We start from the raw sequence: 23,943 nt of genomic DNA, 5'->3' as shown, positions 1-23,943 counted from the left end.
TTTCGTCAGTGGAAGGCTGGGGAGAGGAAAAAATGTAGCAAGTGGGCAAGTGACAGGTAAAGGAGAGAGAGGGGATGGGTAGGGGCAAATACTTCTATTAGACTGCCATCCCATGTGGGGGGGGGGGTGGGGGAGGAATAGTAATACTTCTTTCTACTTCGTGTAACAGAAACCAAGAGAAGCTCCCACAGACTTGTTTTGTTCAAGTAGATGTTTCCCTTGCTCAGCCTGGGAGGATAGGGGTCTCTTTTCTTTAAAGCAAACTTTCAAAAATGGTAATAAATTATTCATGATCAGCCTCCCAAAAAGATACCACCACAGGTACAAAATCTTAAAAAATTAAATAATTTTATTGACAGCTATTCTTTGATATGATGTACATTAATTGCTGCCGATGAAATACCTTTGGTTGATCGTACAATAAATTTCTCTTTCATTAGTTATATCGTCATTGACGTAAATATTGAAATGATGAGGTAACACTTTTGTCCAATAAATAATAGTTGCACGAATGATTTGAGAGCTGATGTTAGAAGTGCTATCTACTCTTTCAAAAACACGTTGAAACGTATCGCTCTGATTGCATATGGTTGGGCAATTCTCTAACAGAAAGTATATACAATTGGAAAAGGTCACATCGTGTCGTCACCGCAGATTTATGAAAAATTATAAAGATCTGATTTTTCGTTAGATTTGGCGAAAATCAACATTTTAATTACAGCAACAACATATGACTATATTGTTGACTTTATACTTATTAGATACGTTGTGCTTGGTGCGATGGGAATTTACTTCTTTCACAACTGTTTACCGAAACATCCGACCAGCAACGATTTGTATACGGAGCTACCTAGTTGCGATGTTATTAAGCTCGGTGATTAGTTTAAAATACGAAATTGCTGGAATCGATCAAAGTCAGCACGTTTCTTAGCCAAGCAGGTTCAGAAGTAGATTGCTTTTTAATGTAGTGTCGTGAACCAAACCACACGCTATCACAACGATGCAGTGTGCCATGAACCTTGTGGTGCGCATGCCAACCAGGAAGCGCGAAAAGACGCGAGTAACCAACTCAGTTTTAGGTTTAAATCTGATTGGTTGAGAGGTTGAAAGGGGGATTCTAGACCAATCAGCAAGCGAGGTAAAGCAAGCTTACGATATTCCAGATTACTTTCAGCACTGAATTAAACAGCATTGTTGGGACAAAGGATTCCTCTCTGTTCGCGCACATAGCATTCGCACCATGATTGGCTAGCTGTTTAAACAAATAACAGCCGCACCTTGTGTTATTTCCGTCTTATCTTCATAACTACTGGTCCGTACGGCAATCTTCTGATCAGCTCAAGAACGTCCACATTTGCCATGTATGCCACCCTTTGTCCATTCACTTCAATAATTTCGTCCCCAGGCTTCAAAGCACCACTCCTTCCGGCCACGCTTTCCTTGAACACATATCTCACATGAATCGGAGCATCACCATAAAGCGAATCCTGGCCCCCTCCCAAAGAGAACCCTAATCCAGAGGCCCCCTTTTCAAGCGTTACTTCGGTCACAGAGGGTCCATGGGGTAATTTTTGGAGTCTTATGGGCCCACCGTTAGAGAAGAATCTCTTCTTTAAACGATCGAAGGTAGAATGTTCTCCATTTTGTTTCGCTACGTCTAATGGGATTTTCTCGAACGTTGGCGGTGTGGCATTGTTTGCGTTGGCCAGGTTTTTCTTCTTAGTCAATTCCTCCCTCGTAGGCCAAGCATCAAAATGAGAGCTAATTTCTTTGTTGGGATTTTTGTTTCGAAGAAGATTCGTCGCCTTAGATTGTTGTCTATGTCCTAATGGCCGGCTTACAACAAGAGTAACCCGCTCAGGAGTGTCTTTGAGAAGTGTTAAGGCTTCTGAATTTGTTAATCCCTTGAAGGACTTGCCATTGACAGACAACAGGATATCTCCCTTCTTAATATGTCCATTGTGAGCTGTGACGCTGTTGGAGAGAATCTGCCGCACCTAAAAAAACAAAAGCAAACAAAATAAACGGCCGAAAGAGTTCACGATTTTACTACCACATCGCTTTAAGTGCTAACTCAAAGGACTCTGAAGTTCCAATAGATTTAAATCTATAATTAACAGTCCTCTGTGTTAGAAAGACAAATATTTAGTAAGATCTACCCTGCGTCCGCCAGTTCGTTGCTCGAATCCTGACGACGATAAGAGGAGGCTCGCTGGCTAAGTAAGCTCGTAAGTATGCTTTCTGTATTTACAGAAATGAAAAAAAAAAACAAACAAACAAAAAAAAAACAAAAACAAAAAAAAAAACAAGGAATAACGGTTGTGGGAAGGAACGAGTTAATACGATGAAGCGCCACACTATGCTAGAGGACATAGAGGGGGTTGGAGAAAGGAAGAAGGTCGAGGAAAGGCATATGAAGAGGAACACAGTAGGAAGAGAAATAGGGGGATGAAGATGAACGAGTGCTGTGGGAAGAGAAGGACCAGCAGCGTCTGGTGAGAGGGAAAAACATGGAGAAGAATTAGACTACTGGGGAGGAATTAGAGAACAATACGTGAGAATACAGGATGGTAGATTGGAGGGTAATAGGAAAGGGAAAGGATTAGGATAAACAAGGAATTCATAAGGAGACAACGTAAAAAGGATAACGCGTGATTCCAGTAAAGTTTCGAGTAAGAGACAAGAAGGTGCAAGAGGAGAGGGGTGATACTGGGAGCGTCAATGATACTCACCATGATGTCTTCATGAGATGTGTCCACTCCCCCAGTGACACTCAGTCCCAAACCTGCCCGGCTATTCTTCAAGAGTTCTACAGTAAACACCTTAGCGTCGTCACTACTGACTGCCCAACTGACGCTTTTACTGACAGGCTTGACTTCTTCTTCATCCTCTGTTGTTGTGGAGTCATACCCACCAGGAATACCATCAATAATGGTCACGGGAACGTCATCCTGACGAAGGGTCAGTGTCGGGCTCTCTGGCTCCAGGTAGGCGGGGATGTAGTCATCAGAATCATCCAACGAACCACATGGAGAGGCCGGAGAAGGATCATTACTAAATGACGTTCCGAAAGACGAGAGGCTAATCAATGACTTGGGGCGTTGGCCCCTGTCAGGAAGTGGGCTCACGGGCAGATCTGACGCAGTCTTTGAAATTGTGCTCGATTCACGAGCGGAGGAGACGATAGGTTCTTCAGCGTCTGGAACACGCCTTCCTTCCGCCACCAGTTCAATACTGTCACTTTCATTATTCTTCTTCCTTGCCACAGTGAGTTTCACCAGCGGTGGTGTGTTCTTAAGAATGTTCAAGGCCTCATTATGAGTTACTCCCACAAGACAATTATCATTGACCTGTAACAGCTGGTCTCCAACTCTGAGTCGATTGCAACTGGCGGCTGGAGAGTTGGGCTGAATATTTTTTATATACAGCATGCCTAGATGGGTGTCCAGACCTCCCACGACCATTAAGCCAATAGATTTCTGTTCTTTAAGAAGCTGCATTCAAGGAAAAATGAATCGCTTAGCCATCTACGCATTACTGATTTCATAGAATGAACAAAGTTATTGTCTGTCATTGAACACCGATTCCATTTCCCAGCGGTAATAGGTTTGATCGATCACACCCCTAACATTTTCCAGGTTCCCTACACGAGAACGAAATGACTAAATCAAACCTCACTTTTAACTTGGAAAGTGACTGAAGGTCATAATCAAGTTCACTCCTCCAATCAGTGTCACCCTCTGGGTCCACTGTCACTCCTTCTCCCATTAACTGTTCATATTTTGAATAAAAGATTCCGTTCCACGAAAGAGCAGAGATCAATTTTATAAACGAATGATGGGTTATTAAACCCTTAGTACAACGACACTCACCTGCACCTCCACTATCCCTTCATCAACATCCTCCTCCTGGTTCCTGCTGTCAATAAGCCGCTGAAGGTTTCCAGTGTGCCAGTGATCCGCCTGCCCAACTCTTCCTTCTGACGCTTCATTCGTGTGGGAGTCGGCAAGAAGCTGAGGTAAAGAGGATGACCTTCTACGGAAGAAAGGAGGGGGACACTTGGTAACAGGAGTGGATCGCTTCGTCGCCTCATCAACAACAGAGGGACGCTGAACTGGAACGTCTCCGGCAGAAAAACTAGCACTTCTAGCGACCTTATAACCAGAAAAAAGTTGGCCCGAATATTCTTGAGTTGAACTACAAGTATCATCCCATTCAGAAGAAAAGTCTGAGCTATCAAAGTCATCCGTATTGTATGCATTGACCTCATGAGTGACATCCTGTGTGACTACTGGTTCTTCCCCTTGTGACAAGTGTGGATAATCATTGTACTCATTCAGGTGAATTTGTGAAGGTAATGGGTCAGTGTTTTGTTCCCATATCTCAGGGTTGTTGAAATCTTTTTTGTCAACTTCCTGAGCGTTCTGTCTTGACAATGTAAGCTCGAGGGTGTTCGCTGTACTCTTCACGTTCAGGTCAGTAGGGATTGGAGGTAGCGGTTTCGTTTTTCGAGGCTCGTCATTGTGCAGTACTGGCGCGACTATATCATAGTTATCTTCTTCATCATTCTGTTCCGTTGGAAATGTATCCTCTTGTTTTTTACTCCTACCGAGAATAGGAATTGGAGGTAAAGGTTTGACAGTGGGAACACCAATTGTGCTCGATAGGTCTTCGTTTCCACTACCGATGTTCTTATTTGGAACCAGCGAATCTACAGGCGGAGGTGCTGGCTTAAAATTAGGAGGACCCGGGGATACCGGAGAAACTGATGTTTCATCTCCTGTGGCATTCTCCTGCACAGTAACTGCCTTCAAAGATAAAGGTGGCGGTGGAGGTTTGAATCTAGGAGGGCCTGGTGAGTTGGGACAAAGTGGCGCTATATTAAAGTCGTCCTTCTCAGCTAGACTTGAACTGGCTTGTAGTGCCAATGGAGGTGGCATAGCCTTAAAAACTGGTGTATCAGGCGATGGAAAAACGTCACTGTTCTGGGCTTCGTTATCTTCAGTGTCAGAGGTAAGATTCCCAGTCATAAATGGTGACGTTCCCAGTCTTTCTTTGTTGATTTTCTGTTTGAGTTCATCTATAGTGTCTTTTTGTTGTCTACTAGGAGTACTGCCAGACTTTAGGAAAGTGGGCTTCTTTGGAACAGGAGGTTTATAAGGAGATTTCGTTGGGAAGTTATCTTTAACGGCATTGCGCTCTTCATATTCAGCTGTTATCACGGCGCTTACATTCGGTTGTTTTTCACGTCTCGGGGGAGATGGCGGAAGTGGCCTGTTTGCAAGGGATGTATCCACATCAGCAAGAACATGAGATTCCACTACATCATCATCGTCTGTGAACAAACTGGCACCTTGAATATCAATCTCAAATTCCGTCTCATGATGATCCAAATTATCATTCTCGCCATTCGCGCTGTCACTGCAAGATTCATCTTGTTCTATTGAACTACCATCTTCACTTTGCTGAAAATTTATTTCATTTGTCGCCACTGCAGGCCTCATGCCTTCATCATTTGTTTTTGACACACCAAATTTGTTATTGTGCCTTTCTACATAGTCTTTCCTCTGTGAGGATGGATCACTTAATTTAAAAGTATATGGCAATGTCTGTGAGAGAACTTTAGTTTCGTCGAAAATTGGCTTTTCAACGTCGTCGTAAACCGAGCCATTTCTCCCAATCTCTTTCTTTTGTTTACTCAAAAAGTCCTTGTTTGTTGTGGGTGGAGGAAGAGGCGGACTGGACCTCTTTGATCTGGAAAACAATCCTCTTGGAGGTGATACAGATCGACTCCTGTTCTCTCGATCCTTTGGCTTCTCTCGGTTCTTGCTTCTACTTCTACTGCGAAAGCCAAAAAGTTTCTTGGTCCAAGATCGCGATCTTTCATGTCCGACAGGATTTGTGTCAAATGAAGTGTCAGGTGATTGTAGATGGTTGGGATCAGCTTTTTTGTCCTTACTTTTATGACTTCTTGAGAACAGTTTCTTTGTGGACTTCTCTTTCATTGGTGAAGATAGTCTTTCTGGCTCTTTCTTGAGTTGCTGTGTTGGTTCTTGTGACGGAGAAATTGCTTTTGGTTTAACATCAGGCTTGGAGGGAAGCACAGCTATACCCCCTGGAAGCGACTTTCGAGGTGTGCCACTGGCCTTGCTTTTGGCAGGCGGTCTTGCAGGGATAGGGGGAGCTGGCCTCCTTTGCTTGGTGAAATTCTCAGCCGGATCTTCACCTCCAGTTACTTGTTTTAGTAGCTTCCCTTTTGATTTGAAATGTGTGTTACTTGGTGCTGGCCCTCTCAAGTCAAGAATAGGAGAATAGAGTTTTGACTCTACATTTGCTTCCGTCGAATTGATCGAGGAGCTAAAGTTCATGGGTTCCAAATCAGGTGTTCCTCCAGAGTCCGTGTCAGAAAGTTCCTCTTGTGATGAAAAGGCGATGTTGGTCTGACCAAAACCTTCCGTTGACATCATGGAATGGTGAAGGGTCTCTTGATATGTATTTTCTGTTGATCCTTCCTTACTTTGTGAGGATTTTGTGTCCAGATTTGACAATTCCGTGAAAAATGATGGCGGCTTACAGGACGACGAGCTTCCTCCTTCACTGTCCTGCTCATTGCCAGAGCGTGACGAGTCCTCTAAAGTCAATATCCGATCCAGTAAAGCAAGCTCTGCTTCTGCTGCTCCGGCCTCTGACCAAAGCTCCATTTCCGGAGGTAAGGGGGGTGGGGACATTGCATCGGACGAATCTGTGACGGCAACGTCATCTTCCAGTGGGGCAAGATGCTTCCAGGAACCGTCTGCTGAGCGGTCTCTCTCGTGTACAACAGGAAAATGAACTGACACGCCTCCAGATTCAGGTATGAATCCTTCAGCCTCCATCTCTATCACATTTCTTCTAAAAGATTTCTTCTTTTTCTTTGGAGAGGATTGAGATGGATGCACAGATGATGATGATATGGCTCTGTCTTCTTCAAGGGCTGAATGCGCAGGGCTGGTTTTAACGTTAACAACTTGTAAACCATCTGCAAAACTTTCCAAACTTTCTACAGTGAGGGGTGAAATCCTCGGTGGAGGAGGGGCTGGGGGTAAGCTTTCCATGTCATCATCGGGTGGCTCCACATGCGTCAATGAATCGGCTTCATTGGCATCACTTGACGTTATTGGAGCAACAAAATCCACCTGAATAGGGTGGGCTAGTGATTCATGGAGTCCATTGCCTCTACCAGAGGAACCAGATTGCTCCGATGGTTTTTTTCCTCTTTTTGACTTGCTTGGCAAGGGTAATATCCTTTTCTTTGAATTCTTTCGTTCTGGTTTGACGGGGTGTGGTAGAGGGTTGGTGTTATAAGTAGGTTGTACATCTCCAAGTGGCGATGGAACCGAATCATCAGATTTGACAGACCAGCTAGATGACCTGTTGACTGGACAACGAGGTGGTGGAGGGGCAGGAGGAAGGCTTGACATGTCATCATCTACGTCATCCAGCGGCTGAATAGGCACGTCACTAAATGCATCTGGTATGCCAAATATGGAAGTATGTCCATGGGAAGGGGATGATGATCCAGATTCTACCATAAGATTCGAGCTTTCAATATTTGGTGAATGACTTGGCGATTCCCGATCAAACCGACAAGAATGAAGTGGCGACGAAGAAGTCGAGGAATCTGTGTCCAGACTGATAAATTGTCTTCTTGGTTTAGGTGGCGGCGGAGCACTCGGTAAGCTTGGGAGACTTTCTAGCTCGTCATCAAACAAACTTGGCGGCTTGATTGGACTTTTATCCAGTCCATTCCACGGCAGAGACTCCAAAGCAGCTGCATCTTCCACACACGAATAGTTCATGGCCTTTAAGGGTACTTCTTGATGTATGCTTTCATCTTTTACATTGTCTCCAAACAATCTAGGGGGTTTAATTGGTGGTATCTGTTGTTTTAAGTTCTCAGGAAGTCGTTTCTGCTTCTCTTGTGAAGCATATTGTATATCGGACTTTTGCTTTAAGTTCTCCTTCTTCTGAATGGAATATGAAGAGGGTGACTGTGTGTCTTCACTGAACAGACGCGGAGGCTGTGGTGCTAATGTGCTTACTTCCTCTACTTCTGGGTCGAAAGATAACGCAGATTCAATACTTTCATCAACAAAGTCTTCGAAATTGGCTGGTGGGCTCAAAGGTACGTTATCTCCAATGTCTTCCGCTAACAATTCAGGCACTTCACCAGAATAACTTTCTTCATCTGTGTCATTTCTCGGCAATGGTGGAGGAGGAGCAGAAGGAGGCAGACCATCAAATTCAGTTTCTTCCAGTTCACTGTCTTCGCATCCCTCTGTTGTAATTAAGTCATCAGTAAGTTCTTGAGACAGAGTTATAGAGGTAACACTTTCTTCTGAATCTGGTATAATGTTTGATGAAAGTAAGTTTGAAACTGTTCCACCAGAAGTTTCTGCTGTTTTCAGAGAGATAAGCTCATTGGGGATGTCCACCCAAGGTGTTTGGGCTGCCACACTAGGAAAAACACTCGGTTGAGCTTCCCGGTCTGCTGGGCTGATTAGGTCAGGTATCTCTTCAAGTTGTCCCTTTTTCTTCTGAAATGAGACTGTTTCGTCAAGGTATTCGGTCGGCTTCGGTGGTTTAGGTCCGGCTTGGGCCACAATTCTTACATCTCCCCTTGGGCAGTTCTTGACCATATTTTGGACATCTTTAAGGGCCATTCCTTCTAGGGAGGAGTCGTTAATCGACAAAAGAACATCTCCAACCCTGAAATGCAGAGGACACAGGATGCTTTCGTTACTTACACGCGCTGGTATATAATAGAAAGCAGGGGTGAATTTCGGAAAAATCTTGGTTTAGCGTTATCCTAAAGCTTCCTATTTCAACCTCGAGCATGAACAAACCATTTTCACCTATCACAAACAAGTAAAGGGATTTACCTTAATTCGCTTAATTAGGCAGAAAAAAAAAGCAAGCAGCAAAAAAATGCGCCACGTGAAACAAAACAAGTAATGATAAATAGTGATTTCATCCATTTCTTCGGTTTCGCATTATTCATACCTGATATTCCCATCTTTTCCCACTAAGCCAAACGATGAAACATCTGACACAATGACCTTCCTCTCCCTTGTTAGGTCCACTTTAAAGCCAAGGTTTCTAAACTTTCTCTGATAGGTAATAGCAAATGGAACATTCTCTACTCTTCTACCAGCAACTGGTTTCACGTCAACGCCTATTTTGCGTTCAGTTGTATTTGGTGTTGTGATGTTCTTTGTGTGGTGACCTTTAACCGAGGATGGAGGACCTTTACAAACTCCAAATTCAGGTTTTGCTGAAAATATTTCTAAATCCAGGTCTTGTAGACGCTTCTCGTAGCCACTTCCCTCTGCAGGAGATCCCGTGCTCGTATCCAATAATTTCTCTGACTGAGTGTCCTTTGTTTTCACAGCCACTGATGGCAAACCGGGTTTGCAATTGCCTGACAACGAAGTTGCCTCCGCGCTAGTTGTTCGTTCAGATGTAAACTCATCATCCTTTTCGTCTGAATTCAAATCGTTGCAAGCATCAAGCAAAGACTGAAAATCCCAACTCGTACCTGTTCCTTTGCCAGGAGAACAAGCTTGGTTAAGGCTAGAACTAGATTCCGGTGAGATCTCGTTGACTTCAATGGACTTGATTCTGTTGCTTTCATGATGATCAGTTCTGAAAGGGTCTTGCTCAAGGAATTCCTTCATTCTTGGACTAAGGTCGGGCGGTGGAGAAACAACGGGAATGGGTGATAAAGACAAGTCATAGTCAACTGGTGGTGGAACTGGTGAAGGAGGGGGAGAAAATGATGGAGGAGCTACAGACAGATCGCTTTCTAAAAAATCGTCTACATCCAGTAATGGTGGGGGCGGAGGTGAAGATGGCAGTTCTGGAACATCCTCTTCAACGTTTACATCTTCATCACTTCCTAAATAAGAGTCATCACGTCTACCTAATTTTTCCGATTCCCTGCTTTGCTGAGACGCGCCAAGAGATACAGCTTTTTCCGCACACGGCAACGTTTTTGCCTCTTCTCCCTTTAACGACGATGATGGCTCACCGTGGACTCCGCATTCTTGAACGACAGTAGTATCTTGACCAGATGATAAATCAGACTTGGATTCACCAACAGGACTTGATATTTTCTCCTGACGATCTACTCCTTCCCGTAAAATCACAAACGTGACAACTTCTGTTGGTTTCTTGAGCAACTGCAATGCCATCGAGTGAGTGACACCCTTCAAGGATGCGCCATTAACTGACACAAGTTTATCGCCAGTTTGAAGTTGTCCATCTTGAGCACACACCATACCAGACTGTAGTCTGCGAATCTGTAAAAAGGTCAAAACACCTTAAATACCGATCAGTTAATTCACGGGGGATACACTCATCTGACTGGGAGGTTAGCTATTTTCGGGATACTCTTCGCACTCGATTCCTTTCAACCACTACATTTTTATAGCTTCAAAAACTCGAATTCGAAGCTAATAGCTAATAAAATCATGCCCATTTGGTGCTTTTTTTAAGTCATGGACACACACAGGGTATGGGGCAGGATCCACGGAGAAAAGCGATTCTACTAAAGGCTTAAAACATCAATTAAGCAGCTGAGTTTTTCTGATTGAACATGGGCAGTGAGAGTAAGAAGCATAATAAGTGCCACCTGTCTTCCCAATTCAAACTGAATCATGTACACTGATTCCAGTTCCATTGCTATTACCTGGAAGTATCCCTTAAGGTTCCCATAGCTTGGGACCAAAGAAAGACCAAGCGTGGAGTTAGCTCCCTTCTTAATGCTTATTTCCATTTTCCTGTAGCCAAATGGAATCATCAAATTGTCCCCCAATTCGTCCTTAACTTTCTCCGAATTCTTATTTGTTGAGTGTTTGTCTGTGCTTATGACATCTGTGACTGGTTTAATCTGTTCTTTAAATCGTGATTTTGATGCACTTCGCAATTCTTCTTCATTCTTTGTGCTCCTCTCTTGTTCGTCAGTGTTCCGTGGAACTATAATTCCATTATGGTCTTTTTTCTCTGCAACATATTCTGTACGTGGAGCATCACTTTCTTTCTTCGCTTTGACACACTCGGAGGATGGCACCTCATCTGTTTTGTCAGATGACAGGAACCTCTCTTCCTGTGTACCAGGTTTTACCTTTCCCCTAAGACTCGACCTTCGCTTACTCCCCGGAGGTTTGGGAAGGGGCGTAGGGTGTTGTGGGACAGATTTCTTTGCTGGCTCAGTTTTCTTGTTTGCTCTTTGAGTAGAGTCCAATCCCTGGGAAGTCAACTTAGACCTTCTAATTTTCATTTGCGTTGAACTTGGCAGATCTCTGAAGATCTTGATCACATCTTCTTGGTCCATTCCTCTGAGGTGGGTGCCATTGACTGCGATAATTTGATCTCCTGGTTAAAAAGAAATTTATATTATCAGAAAACTCGTTTACTTATGCTCGAAATGTCATCTTTAGGTACTTTTTACAGTGACCAAATGAGATCATCAAATCAGTAGATAAAATCAAATTACTTATAAAATCTGTTTCGGATTATCGTACATGTCTTCATCTAAAAGTTAAGTTGGACACATCCATTAAAGTTCACCTTAATCTGTGTTCAAGTCCTCTATACAAGGGACACATCCTACCGAAAGTAGTAGCCTTAGTCTACTAATTTTACATACCAAAGAATCTTCACTTATCGTAACAGCCACAGAATTTCATGCTGGGAAGTTGAATGAAGATAGTTCTCTAAGTGTGTTATGGAAGTCATTAAAAAGAAAAACCATGCTCACCGAGTTTTAGCCCCACTCCCCTTGGACTTCTTGCCAAAGCAGCAGATCCTCCTTCAGTTATACTTTTAACTGACACACCCTCAGCTATGGTGTTCCCACGAGACTTGTCGACTGTGACACCCATTCCCAGTCCAACTGCCAAGAAAAAAAAATACGCAGCGGTGAGCTGAGATCTTAATCCGCGGAGTTTTCGATGAGGCTTTCTATTTAAAAGTCTATCTGATGGCCTGGCTTACCGGATGGTTGCTTTATAATTGTGTAGATGTCTTCCAGAAATTCGGCAGAATCTGTGTTAGTAAAGAATAAGCATAACATGGTCAGAAAAAAGTTCTTATACTCAACAATTAAAAAAAATTAATCCTTTACAACTGGTCTTACGACCTATGTGGTTGGCAGTAGTTTTGATTCCGGCGATCACACTTGGCACTCAAATTGAGTATCCCTTCTTTCTCTTTTTTGACCTCTGGCTACACATGCTGCTAGTCTTATCACAAAAAGATATCAACCTCAAATGTGACATCTTTGTTTCAACACGTGGTTGCCTCAGTCGTTTCCTTTTTTGAGATGAATACTTCAGGTTTCTTCAAAATAGGTCTTACCAGGTTCATAAGTGAAAACATCATCATCTGACTCTTGAACTGTTTGAGACTAAAAGAAAAATGAAATAGAAGTATTAAACTGAAAAGCTATGTTTCAATAATAAATTTTCACATTCCTTTCAGGCTTTGTATTGTTATGTATTGTGAATTATTTCTGTCCCTGAAAACTAAAAAATCACTCGTAAGACAAACTTCATAATGACCAATTAGGGACAACTATACTAGCTAGACCAATTAGGGACAGCTGGTCATCGTATTTACCTTCTTTTTCTTGTTTTGTTCAATGGAGAGTGGAATGAGGAGATCACAAGACGAAGAAAGACTTGTCAAATTGTCTGAGATACATAAAAAAAGAAAAAGGAAATTAAGGCCTGCAGATAAGCTTGACATGACATACATGTGCACGGCCATCAGTTACAGATGTTCTCATCCACAAAGAGTACCATCTTCTGATGCGTGCCCCCTGCATATCTGTGATTACTGGCAAGACTCCAACAGTTACTCAAAAGTGTAGTACCTTGGATAACCTTTAAAAGTAGACATTCTACAGAGGTTAGATCGCAGTATTTTGAGCGCTGTAGTCCTTCAGGCAATTTGCTTGTTTACCCTTTGAGTTCTCACTGGCTCTTTGTATATTTTCTTTCTTTTTGAGTTGTGATTGTCTTGGTTTTACTTTATTGACACTCAGATGCAAAGCAGGCTATTGTACATTTGTAGCTAACAGTTGATCAGGGCTTATTAAATTGCCTAATAAACCATCATCTACCTTTAAACCTCTACACTCTATCAGGGCTCAACATTAACTTTTCAACTTACTAGTTAAATGGCTAATAGTGCGACAACTTAGATGTTACAACAATTTCAATCTGTTTACTGGTCAAAGTAGCTGGTGGAAATAAAAAACCACTAGTTAAAACTGAATTTCTACTAGTCTGTGGCTAGTTGGCTACTGGTAGTGTCAAACCCTGCTCTATTATAAGTATGCATAAATTATTCTTTATACTGTTCTCTTTGCATGTTTTAATGTCCTGACAGGGTAAACATGTTTTACAGTAAAGAGCTGCTTAATAGTTGATGATCATTTCCTCTATTCTCCTGACCTTAATGTTTGATTCAGGGGTGACTTTGTCAGGAGAAATTAGACGCTAGTCACTCTTGGCATGAAAGGGTTAAGACCACTCACCACAAGACTCAGAGCTTTCTGATGCACCAGAGAGTGTTGATGCAGTTCCCGAATTCTTTGATTTCCCTGACATCTTTTTATCCAGTAATTGACGCTCACTTTGAAGCTTAGTGAGTTCATCATTAAGTTGTAGGGGTAACTTGTCAGATGCATTGTTCTGTACAACTTTAATATATACTTTTCCTGGAGGAGTTTTATCTAGAATGTTGTAGATGTTTTCAACTGACAGTCCTTCCAGTTTCTTGTCATTAATTTCAAGGAGTTGATCACCTTGTCTAATAATAAAACAAAACAAAACAAAACAAAAAAGAAGAAAAATTGAGAAAACCTTTTAAGTATGAGCATCAAAATTTATTGCATGTCAACATCGTAAGGATATTGTTAATGAAGGTGGCTAGTTACTCTTTTCTCCGCAGTTTAGCTTGCCATAGGCAAAAAACAGTAACCGGCAAAGGTGAACATTTATTTCATTTCAAGACAAGTATTTAATAATTTTGTTTGATTAAAGTAGCTGGCACTTTACATAAAAAGTAGCTTGTGAAAATACTAGCCACTTTGCCTTCTGGAGAAGTCAGTGGTTATGAAAAACAGCAAAATCAAATTTGAAAACGAAAGTGCTGTGTCTGTGTCTGCATTGTGGCTGAATAAATGAATAGGAAGGTTTTACACGTCAGTAAGTTCAAAATGATTGGAATGCTGTTAAATTGTTTGCATGGTAAGATCCCAAAAACCTAGAAAAAAAAAACATACCAAAAGGAATCTGATGGTTTATGTAACCATTCACTTTCATTGAAGTGTTTGCTTAATAACCCTTTCAATCCTATTCTTTACTTTCATCACTTGTCTGCTTGATGTTGTAAGGAGAAATTCTTTCTTGGTCATTCATGGGAGTTAAAGGGCTGAAGATGACGTTAAGTGTAAGATGTTGAAAATGAAAGGCTGACAGCAAATTTTGTTGTCTATTTATGTTGTGCTTTTGTCAGTGGAGGGTGCAATAAAAAAATATAATTCACCTTAATCTCCCATCATTGTCTGCTGGTGTTCCTTGAATAACACACTGAACAAAGATTCCAGGTAGCTGATTTGATGGATGTTGCTCTCCTAGACCAATTCCTAAGCTGCTCCCAGGTTCTAAAAGCATGAACAAATTAATTTTTTTTTAATGAGCAAGACCCTAGATAATTTTTTCACAAGCCTTTAAACAACTATATGAACCTGGTTCTATGGGCAATAAACAAGTTACATGTATTGGCCACTAGTTCAAAGTAGTATGGCTACTGTTTGGCTGATAATATTAGGGTGAAACAAGTTTACTTCAAGAATCAAAAATAGAACACAGGGAAATCTCTTCAAAAACTGAATAAAAAATAGCTCAGACCATCACAATTTACCCAAAGATTCTCTAGTCCTGGTTGCCTAATGATAACACTCTTTCTGTCACATTCTGGTGATGAGGTAAATTGAAAGTACTTTCTGAGCTTACATTTAACCCTTAACAGGGCTCGATACTAACTCTTCAACTTACTAGCCAAGTGGCAAGTGACATCTTAGATGTTACGACAATTTCAATTTGTTTACTAGCCAAACTGACAAGTGGAAATCAAAAACCACCAGCCAAAACTGAATTACTGCTGGTCTGTGGCTAGTGGGCTACCATTAGCATTGAACCCTGCTTAAACTCCCAAGATCTGACTGTTAATTCTCCGCTCTGACTGCTATACATTTCCTTGTAAAGTAGTCACAAGAATTTGGTGTCAGATCAAGATTTATAACAACTTCTACCTGATAAGTTTGAGCACTCTCATTACTTGTTTGGTGGATGATGTATTGATTTTATGGGGAGAATTTACATGTTAGTCACTTATGGGGGTTTAATGGTTAACTCAGTCATTATATACATTAGACAATGCCTTGACCTTGTTCTTGAATAATTTTATTACAATAAACTGAGAAAAAAAATTCTATAAATTACCCCTTTGAAGGACTAATTTTCCTTCTGAATTATTTCTTTAACAAGAAATATATGAACTAATCATTAGTGCAAGATTTGAGACAGGGACATAAACGTTTGTTCTTTCATAACTATTTATAATATTTTGATGCAGAAAACCATCCATGCCTTACCTATATAATTACTCATTTAACTCTTGACACTGATTATTTTGACTAAAATCCTTTAGAGAAATTATCAAACATGAAATCAAACTTAAAAGTGCTTAATTTTAAGACTAGTTCTTAATTTTTTTTTTTAAAAAATCATCATTAATTAAAGGTCTAATAAGTTGCTCCTGTTGAAAGTGTTGGTGAAATAAAATACAATAACACAAATATTTTATGGAAGCGAAACTAATCTTCTGAAAAATTTTAAATTTACTAGAACTAAAGGATATGCAAACAAAAACACAAATTCAAAACAAACCTTTATAAAGAACTATTTCATTGATTTTCTCTTTCTGGCTTCGTTTCGGACGCAGCTTTCGAAACATTATTGGAGAAGACGAATTGCTGGAGCTGGTTGAGTCCGCTGTCACACCTCTGCTGTTCCGACGCAAACTTCCTGGTGAATTTCTGGGTGTTGTAAATGTTGATAAACTTGGAGCTCCAGGACTGTTTCTGTGCACTTTCAAAGTTACAATTCCTCTGCGAAGATTCTACAACCCAAGGATAGTATTTACTACAGCAAAGAATATTGTATAAGTTTCACCTGGTGAGTAAACTTCAGCAATGGATAGCACAATAGATTGATAAGCTTAAAATAGGAACTACTTTATTCTCCTACAATTTGATTACGAACTGCCGACTGAAAGTCAAAATAAAGGTGCAAAAAAATGTATATTTTGCCATAAATTCTCAACAATTAAGATTTTGAACTGCGACCCTGTATGAATTGATAAAGTTTTCCTCTGTTTTCAATCTGTGTCAGCAATAATACTCTTTTGTTTACTTTGATAAATCACTTGATCAATAACCTGGGGCAGGTGAATGTTGTACTTGTTTAATATTTAATCATAAATAGAAGTGATTGAAAGCCCACAGCCAGAAAGATATCTTGTGTAGTTGAATATAAAGAAAATGTGATTTGTCAAATATTTTAGCAGTGCTCAAAACCCCAGATCTCCACAATTACTTTGTTAAAGTTTCTATTTTAATTAGAGAGGCAGTTTCACACATTACCCATTATAGCAATGTTTTCAATTAAGCCATGGAGAATTTGTTTTTTCCCCCAGGAACAAACAAATGACTTCATTTTGTTGACATTGGGAACAATAGCCAGCAATTTTCATGTAAATTTATCCCCAAACACAAGAAAAAGAATATCAAATCAAATTCATCATTTCATCAGTAAGTGATTATCATAATAATCTGAGTTTCTCTGACATGTAAATAGGGTTGACTTGGAGTCACTAATCAACATCAAGTTTTGGATTCTCCACTTCTTTCCATCAACGTTTTAAGTTTTCCAGTTCTTAGAGAAAAAATAACCTCTTTCAATACTTATTCTTGACTAGCCAGAAAAAATTGCCAAAAATGGCTTTTGTTAATAGTTTGAATGATTAATTAAGCAAATGATAAACTTAAACTAAAATTTCAGTAATTGAAAAATTTGATTAAAACTAAGTTAAATTCATTTGGATGAATTCAACTCAATAAAGTCTTCTTCAGAAACTCATAAAAAGGTTTGAAAGTTAAAGATTTATCAATAACATTTGTGGATAACAAAAACAAACCTCTTAAGACAGTATTTTGTTTATTGAATGTTAAGAAAGAATTCTCCAAATTTTCCCAAAGTCAGATGAATCATCTCTCTTTAACAGAACCATCCAATTCAAATTTTTTAGATCAATGATTAACCTGAACACATAAAAAAAATTAATTTTACAATTCTTTGTGAGATTCATGAACATGACAGTGAGAACTGCCTGCACTACTTACCTTTTGCTGTTGCTATTAATAATTACTAGATATAGAAAACAATTAATGATTATTTGATTATGATACAATTTATTAAGATCAATATAAAATCTGTCTGACTTATATTTTGAGTATTCACTCAACTCAAGCTGAAAGCAGTCACAATGAAACATACCAATCAATATATTCAAAAAATGAGTTTATGAATAGCCCATTTCCAAATTACCCTTGGCCTCTTTTTCAAAACGAGGCCTGGTGCTTAACCATTCTTGTAAAAATGAGTTTAATTTGCATGTGAATGGAAACTTCTAATCATATGAATGGATGAGCACCAGGACTCGTTTTGAAAATGATGCCAAGGGTAATTCGGAAATGGGCTATTTGAATGCAATTTCCTAAGGGATTCCACTACTACGAACTATATATCAATTTTCCACATTGTTTATGAAACCTTTTTCATATGCGTAGCTCTAAAAAAGTTATCTAACATTTTCAGCTTGTAAATATGTTGATATCGCAAGGAGAAAAATTCCATTTTGGTTGCTACTAGGAGTGAAAAAAATTCACCTCTTTTCACCTTCAAAAGTTCTCAACTCTGACCATTATTCATCCTTTACCTTAAAGGTGTCCAAGGCTTTCTGATGAGTGAAACCTTCAAAAGATGTTCCATTCACTGATAATACCTCATCACCTACAATTTGATTGCAAAGAACAAAGAAGATGAATTTGGAGGGCAGACTAGTGTAAACAAATTTAGAAATTTAACATTAAATCGACCTTCACAGTTGTAATGGCAAGAATTAAAAAAATTACTTTAACATCTAATATCCTTCATTTGCACTTTGAGAATAAATAACAAGTAACCTTTTCTCATTCTTCCATCTGCTTCTGCTGCTCCACCAGCCAGTATATTCCCTATGTATACAGGCATGTCGCCCTGAGGTGAGCCTTTTCCTCCAACAATAGTAAACCCGAGACCTTTTCCACTCATTCCCTTTACCAGAACAATGGTAACAATTTCCTCTTCCATTGCTTTACTGATTCTTCTTTGTGTGCTGTCGTTGCTTCCCTTTCTCTTTGCTTGCGGCGAGTCCCGTTCATTACTCCCCACAAGATTTTGGGGTGTTGGCAAAGCTTTAGTCATTATGTTGGCGGGGGGATCCCCCAGATATCGTGCAGAAAAAGCGATTCCCATACCTCCTGGAGACTGAGGTCTTGGCAGGGAAGGTGAGATTTGACCAGGTTCTAGACTCATTTCACTTTTTGTAGGTTTCTCTTTAGGGGGTGAATTATTCAAGAAAAGGTTTGGTGAATTTCTCTTCTTTGAAGCATCTATAATTGGTGGGGATGGGGATGGTAGCTTTCCAGGTGAAGATTTTTTGGAAGACCCTTTGGAAAGTGGTTTATCCTCCAAAGTAACAGGTTCACTTTCTAAACTTTCTTCTCCTTTTGAAAGTAAGACATCTTTTGTGTTTGACTTTCCTAGTTCATTGGAACCATCAGATGAGGAGGAGCAGCTTCTGCCATTAGTCAACTTTTGTTCATTTCCATTTAACAGGACATAATTTCCTTCATGATGTGACTTATCTTGCGAGTCTGTTGCATCAATTTGATTAATATTCTTTCCTGAATTCAATTCTTCAGCTCTTTGCAAAAGATCATTTTCCATTGATTGTTGTAAAAGATTCTCAAATGACTTTGTGGTCCCTTTTCCAAAATTTTTATCAGCTGCTTTGTTCTCCTTTTCAATATGATCAGAGGACATTTTTCTACCTTTCTTCATCAAACTCTCTGCAGACTGCGCTCGAGGAAGGGTTTTTGAAATCTGTGTTCCAGTTCTTCCTGCTATATTTTCCAAAGACCTTTTTTTAAACCTTGATGCTGTCACCTTTTCCAACACAGACTGGCTTACCTTTGTGAAAAAAATAAAACAAATATAAAATTCCATACTTGTGATTAAGATTTCTAGTATTTAGATTGTAGTATAAAGTACTGACAGCAAAATACTTAATAATATAGAGTCTATCTGCCAAGGGATTATTCATGAGAAAACTGTTTGTTACCTGTGTTGAAATGACCAGTTGTATAAGCCTTGGTGATGCTCTAAGTAAGTCAACTGCCTCCTGTTGTGTGACGCCTATCAAGCTGTGGCCATTGATCCATAACAGCTCATCACCCTCCTTAAGGCGACCATCCCTAAATATGAACAAAGAAAACAAAATTTCAATTTAAAGTTAATTTGTTATAAGTAATAGTTATTGAAAGTTACCGATAAACATTTACTTGGATATATGTAGGTAAAATGAAATTCCAGTTTTCTCCCTTTAAGAATTGTTAGTAATTAATAATGTGGGTGGAAATACTGGTATAAAAAACATGCAAACTTAACTAGTTACAAATATTTTTGACCCAAATTCATTTTAAGCTGGAAGATAATGCATATATCAAAAAGTGCATTTAGATTCATAGTATAGCAATAATATATAGTTTTAACAGTTTGTATGACCCAAATGCATCCCAGGCAGCTATAATTCATTTAATAAATTTAATCCACATGAAAACCTTAACATCTATTTCAATCTACTGTTCATCTAAAATTATATTAATTTTTTTACTAAAAGAATCAATGCATAAATTACAAATAATGGAAGGTTTATTCTTTAGGGTTAAATCACACTAAATCAGCATGGTTAGTAATTTTATCTTAAAACAGGATATTGGGTTATTTGCGCTTTTGAGTATTTTTGTAGAAAAAGCGCAATATAAGTATTAAATATCATTATTATTATAAACTGTTTTCAATATTGAATTTGTTTTTAGATATTGAGTTTTGTGTCTTGGCTGTCATTGATTTTTTATGTCACAGTCACAATTTGAAATAATTTGCACCTGTAGAATTCCATCACTGTTACTTTATCTATACTGACTGTGTAACACTGATTTTCTAATATGCACAAAAAGTCTTGAATTTAAACTTGAACCAAGACAAGGTCAGGATTGTATACTTAGGAATTAACTCTTTGAATAATGAATCTATTTGTAAGTAGTTGCTGCAACCAAATTTAAAAATCTGTATTCCTGTGAATGTATCATACCTTGTGAGTCTTTCTTCAATGTTTTACACAACAAGCTCAAATTGTGGTACTTAATTTTGATATTACAATGTCAATTGAAGGTTTCTCATGAAAAAAAATTATGATTTTTGTAAGTCTGATGAAGTAGTAACAGAAACTCTACCTCTTCAGTTTCACATGTCATTATTGATTGTGAATTATTAAAAAAGCTGTATATGGTTCATTGAGTGAAAGAATATATTTGAACATTTGACCTGGCATAACTGTAAAACAATGCTGTTTCATTAATCAATACATGTGAAATACCGCACCTTGCAGCAGCCCCACCAGGGCTCACATCAGACACAAACACACCCTTCTCTCCTGTTTCATGGTTGAGTTTCATTGATATTTGTACTCCAAGTCCACGGCTATCCTTTAAAATATGTATCTTCTTCACTCTGTTTTTCTGTGATGAAATATCAGGTGGACAATTCTCAAAATATGCAAAGCATCAAAACAATATATTTAATTACATGAAAATAAAATTTTAAAGTTCATTGTTTTTATTATTTCCTATCATTTTCTAACATGACACTATAGTCAATAAAAAATAGTTTTAAGTCTGTTGACGTATCTAATTTTCATTAATTTTATTAAGGTCATTTAATATCTTTGTACACAGTGTAGGCCATACCTTAGGTAGCAAGACATGTCTGTTTTTACGTCATAAATTATGCAGTGCAAAAACTTATTCATGAAAGGATTTCCTATCATTTACTACGGTGCTGTTGCATCTGTTATTGCTTAGAATTTCATTTATTTTCCCACATAAGCACCAGTTACAAACTGAGTGTATTGATAAGTTACAATGAGTAAAAGTTGAATTCTGTGAATATAGTAGGGCTACACTTGGTCTCCAATATGCACGTCCACAACTGATCAGCCAATCTTCAAATTTTCTTTATATAAAATACTAAGACCATATTTACAAAATATTTCTCCCCAAAGAGACATTAGTCTGTTGCAAGTTCCATTAGTTCCAGCATTCAGTCACGATAAGTAATAACATAGGCTGGGATACTTATTACTAACAGTACATGTTTGAAGCTAGCCCTTTTTCAGTAAATGCACGGTTTGAAAACAGGAGTAAAAGTTGATGGTGTAGTCTGCTCACCCATGAGATTAGACTAGAGATCAAAGGGCTCCACTACTGTAGGTAATGAGGTCAAAATATCAGTCACTGTTGCCCACAACAGTCCTTCTACGGACTTCTCAACGGGGATGACCAGACTACTTGTTCAATAAGTTATCACTTCTGTCAGATTTACAGTTGGGAAACTTATGAAATTGCAAGAACATATCACAAACATCTGATTAAAATAATTAAAATTCTCTACTAGAAATGGCCTATAACATTTTCATCAATCTGTCAATTACAGGTGATAAATGGTTATTTATTTTAACACTATATCTGCAAAAGAATGTGAAATTTTTTAGAGTAAAAAAGAAGGAATTTTAATCCTGTTAAAATTGACTTTTGCATTTCAAAGTGCAATCTTAGATAAACTTTCTTTTTAACCAAACCATGACAATAATGGAAAGAAAATACTCTTCTACCCTACTGAAGGTAGGGCCAGACGTGTAAAAGTCAAATTAAAAATTTGTTTGATTAAACTTACAGATCCAGAATTCTCAGAAGTGATTTCATGTCTTGGAATAACACCATTCTTCACAGGTGTGATGTTGCTCCCACCAGGACCACGGAGAACTTTTATTTTTAATTTTCCACTCCTCAAGGCACTCCCTAAGTACCATCTAAAACAAATCACTCCAATTAATATTAATTCGCGTTTACACATTAAATATCAGTTCATCTCAAAACCAAGACGTTATAAAATATTGTTTGTGAATAGCAAATGAAATACGTAACAATTGAGATTAAAAAATATATAATTTAATTCTGGCAATACTATTTCGGCGAGTTCTCTTCTGAAAATAAGTGTTTCATGCTAGAATTTGGATAGAAATTTGATATTATTAATTAATCGCCCTCTTTGTAGTCTAATTCTTATCAGGCGTCGAACGCAAATATTAATGCTGAGACAAGAATGTCGAGTACAAAAAACCTCACACAGCTGTGCATGCACAGGTAGCGATATTAAACGTAAACAAAAGGTCACACACAATGTGAGCCAATACAACTCAAATAAATGGCGCTAAAACGATCCCTATTTCAAAACAACAGACAAACATCCTCTACACCACCAGTGGTACAAATCTTCCAGCGTTTAAGTTCAATGAATAAATGATTTAGTGCCGAACAGTTCACAAGATTGCACTCAGATATAGCGTTAAGGTCCTAAATCGTTCGTTTCAGATTATAATAGTACACTCAAGGGAGAAATGGTTGTAGATGATACAACAGTTTTGTAAAGAAGCTTGACTATGACAGCGTTAATTCATTTATTCTTCGTCATACAAAAATAGTACCTGTTGCGGTTTTTTAATAAACTTTGATGAAGCCTACGAGTTTTACCTTGCTCGCTCCAGGCTTGCTTTGGATAAATCGCGGCCATTTATTTCCATTACTCTATCTCCAACTTCCAACAATCCATCCCGTTTTGCTCTACTATCCGGCAATAAATCGGCGATTCGAATATTTCCCAAGGCACTTCTTGCACAGCTTGGGCTGCTAGGATCTTTGTTTTCGAGCACGACTCCAAAATCTCCTGAGCACTCATCAAATTCGAACGATTTAGTGTCGCCTTCTCCATCCACGTCTCCGTTTCGAAGCGTATCTTCGGCCGCGGAAACCTTCTTTGATCGCGGAGAAAAAGCATCTGAAGAAGAAATCTTACCTTCAGTCATAGTATTCAGTGTTAAACCACTAGTAAAATGGTCCTTGATGTTTTTCTGTAGTAGACATTCCTCCAATTTTTCCCGTCTTCGCAACCGAATCACAATAGTTTGAGCTCGTTTGTCATAAATCTAGGTCACTAAACTTTTCATCTTTAAAATTCACACCAGAAATTCTCTGATGAATAGCATGCTTTAAGGCGAAATGTTTTCTTTCCAACCGTAAGGATTCAACGTTTCTATGGACTTCCTTTGTTTCTGTTTGTACTGTCTTTTCTAAGTTAAATACAGTTGAATTACATTTGCATGACGTCATGCCCACGTACCACTCATCCCTTATGAAAATGTCTTTCTGTTTATATTGGCATGTTTCAGTTTTCTGTTTAAAGGATACAACATTATTCTTCCAAGCAATCCGAGCTTTCAACCTTTGGAAATTATCACTCTACAGCAGATATCGCAAAATGAAACATTCCTTTTTCACTTGATCGAACTCATGCAAAAATGCGAACCCTACGGGGGCAGGGAAGAATATGG

At 38.9% G+C, this 23,943-nt stretch overlaps 1 protein-coding gene across 1 annotated transcript; it reads right to left on the bottom strand.

Annotated features, from left to right (window-relative positions):
- Positions 1–331: 331 nt before the first annotated feature.
- Positions 332–23,687, bottom strand: LOC111340750 (uncharacterized). The gene is made up of 18 exons (XM_088759095.1): positions 23,087–23,687; positions 22,230–22,365; positions 20,880–21,016; positions 19,558–19,690; positions 18,359–19,406; positions 18,112–18,185; positions 16,002–16,233; positions 14,596–14,713; positions 13,583–13,857; positions 12,661–12,734; positions 12,400–12,448; positions 12,037–12,087; positions 11,801–11,935; positions 10,730–11,415; positions 9,043–10,340; positions 3,873–8,748; positions 2,733–3,494; positions 332–1,997 (listed from the first exon to the last, which is right to left on the bottom strand). The coding sequence occupies exons 1-18, from the start codon at positions 23,416–23,418 to the stop codon at positions 1,284–1,286; spliced, it is 11,130 nt and encodes a 3,709-aa protein (XP_088615221.1). The 5' UTR covers positions 23,419–23,687; the 3' UTR covers positions 332–1,283.
- Positions 23,688–23,943: the final 256 nt, after the last annotated feature.

Source organism: Stylophora pistillata, chromosome 4 (genome assembly GCF_964205215.1).
Source record: "Stylophora pistillata chromosome 4, jaStyPist1.2, whole genome shotgun sequence".
In the NCBI taxonomy this organism is placed as follows: Eukaryota; Metazoa; Cnidaria; class Anthozoa; order Scleractinia; family Pocilloporidae; genus Stylophora; species Stylophora pistillata.
This window is presented reverse-complemented; position numbering and strand designations above follow the sequence as displayed.

Bases quoted from the DNA above. Each gene is read 5' to 3' on its own strand.
- LOC111340750 (XM_088759095.1), bottom strand. From the start codon at position 23,418: ATGACTGAAGGTAAGATTTCTTCTTCAGATGCTTTTTCTCCGCGATCA. The intron at 12,449-12,660 runs GTAAATACGATG...TTTTTCTTTTAG, and splicing joins AACAAAACAAGAAAAAGAAG to TCTCAAACAGTTCAAGAGTC. The intron at 10,341-10,729 runs GTAATAGCAATG...ACCTTTTTACAG, and splicing joins ACCTTAAGGGATACTTCCAG to ATTCGCAGACTACAGTCTGG.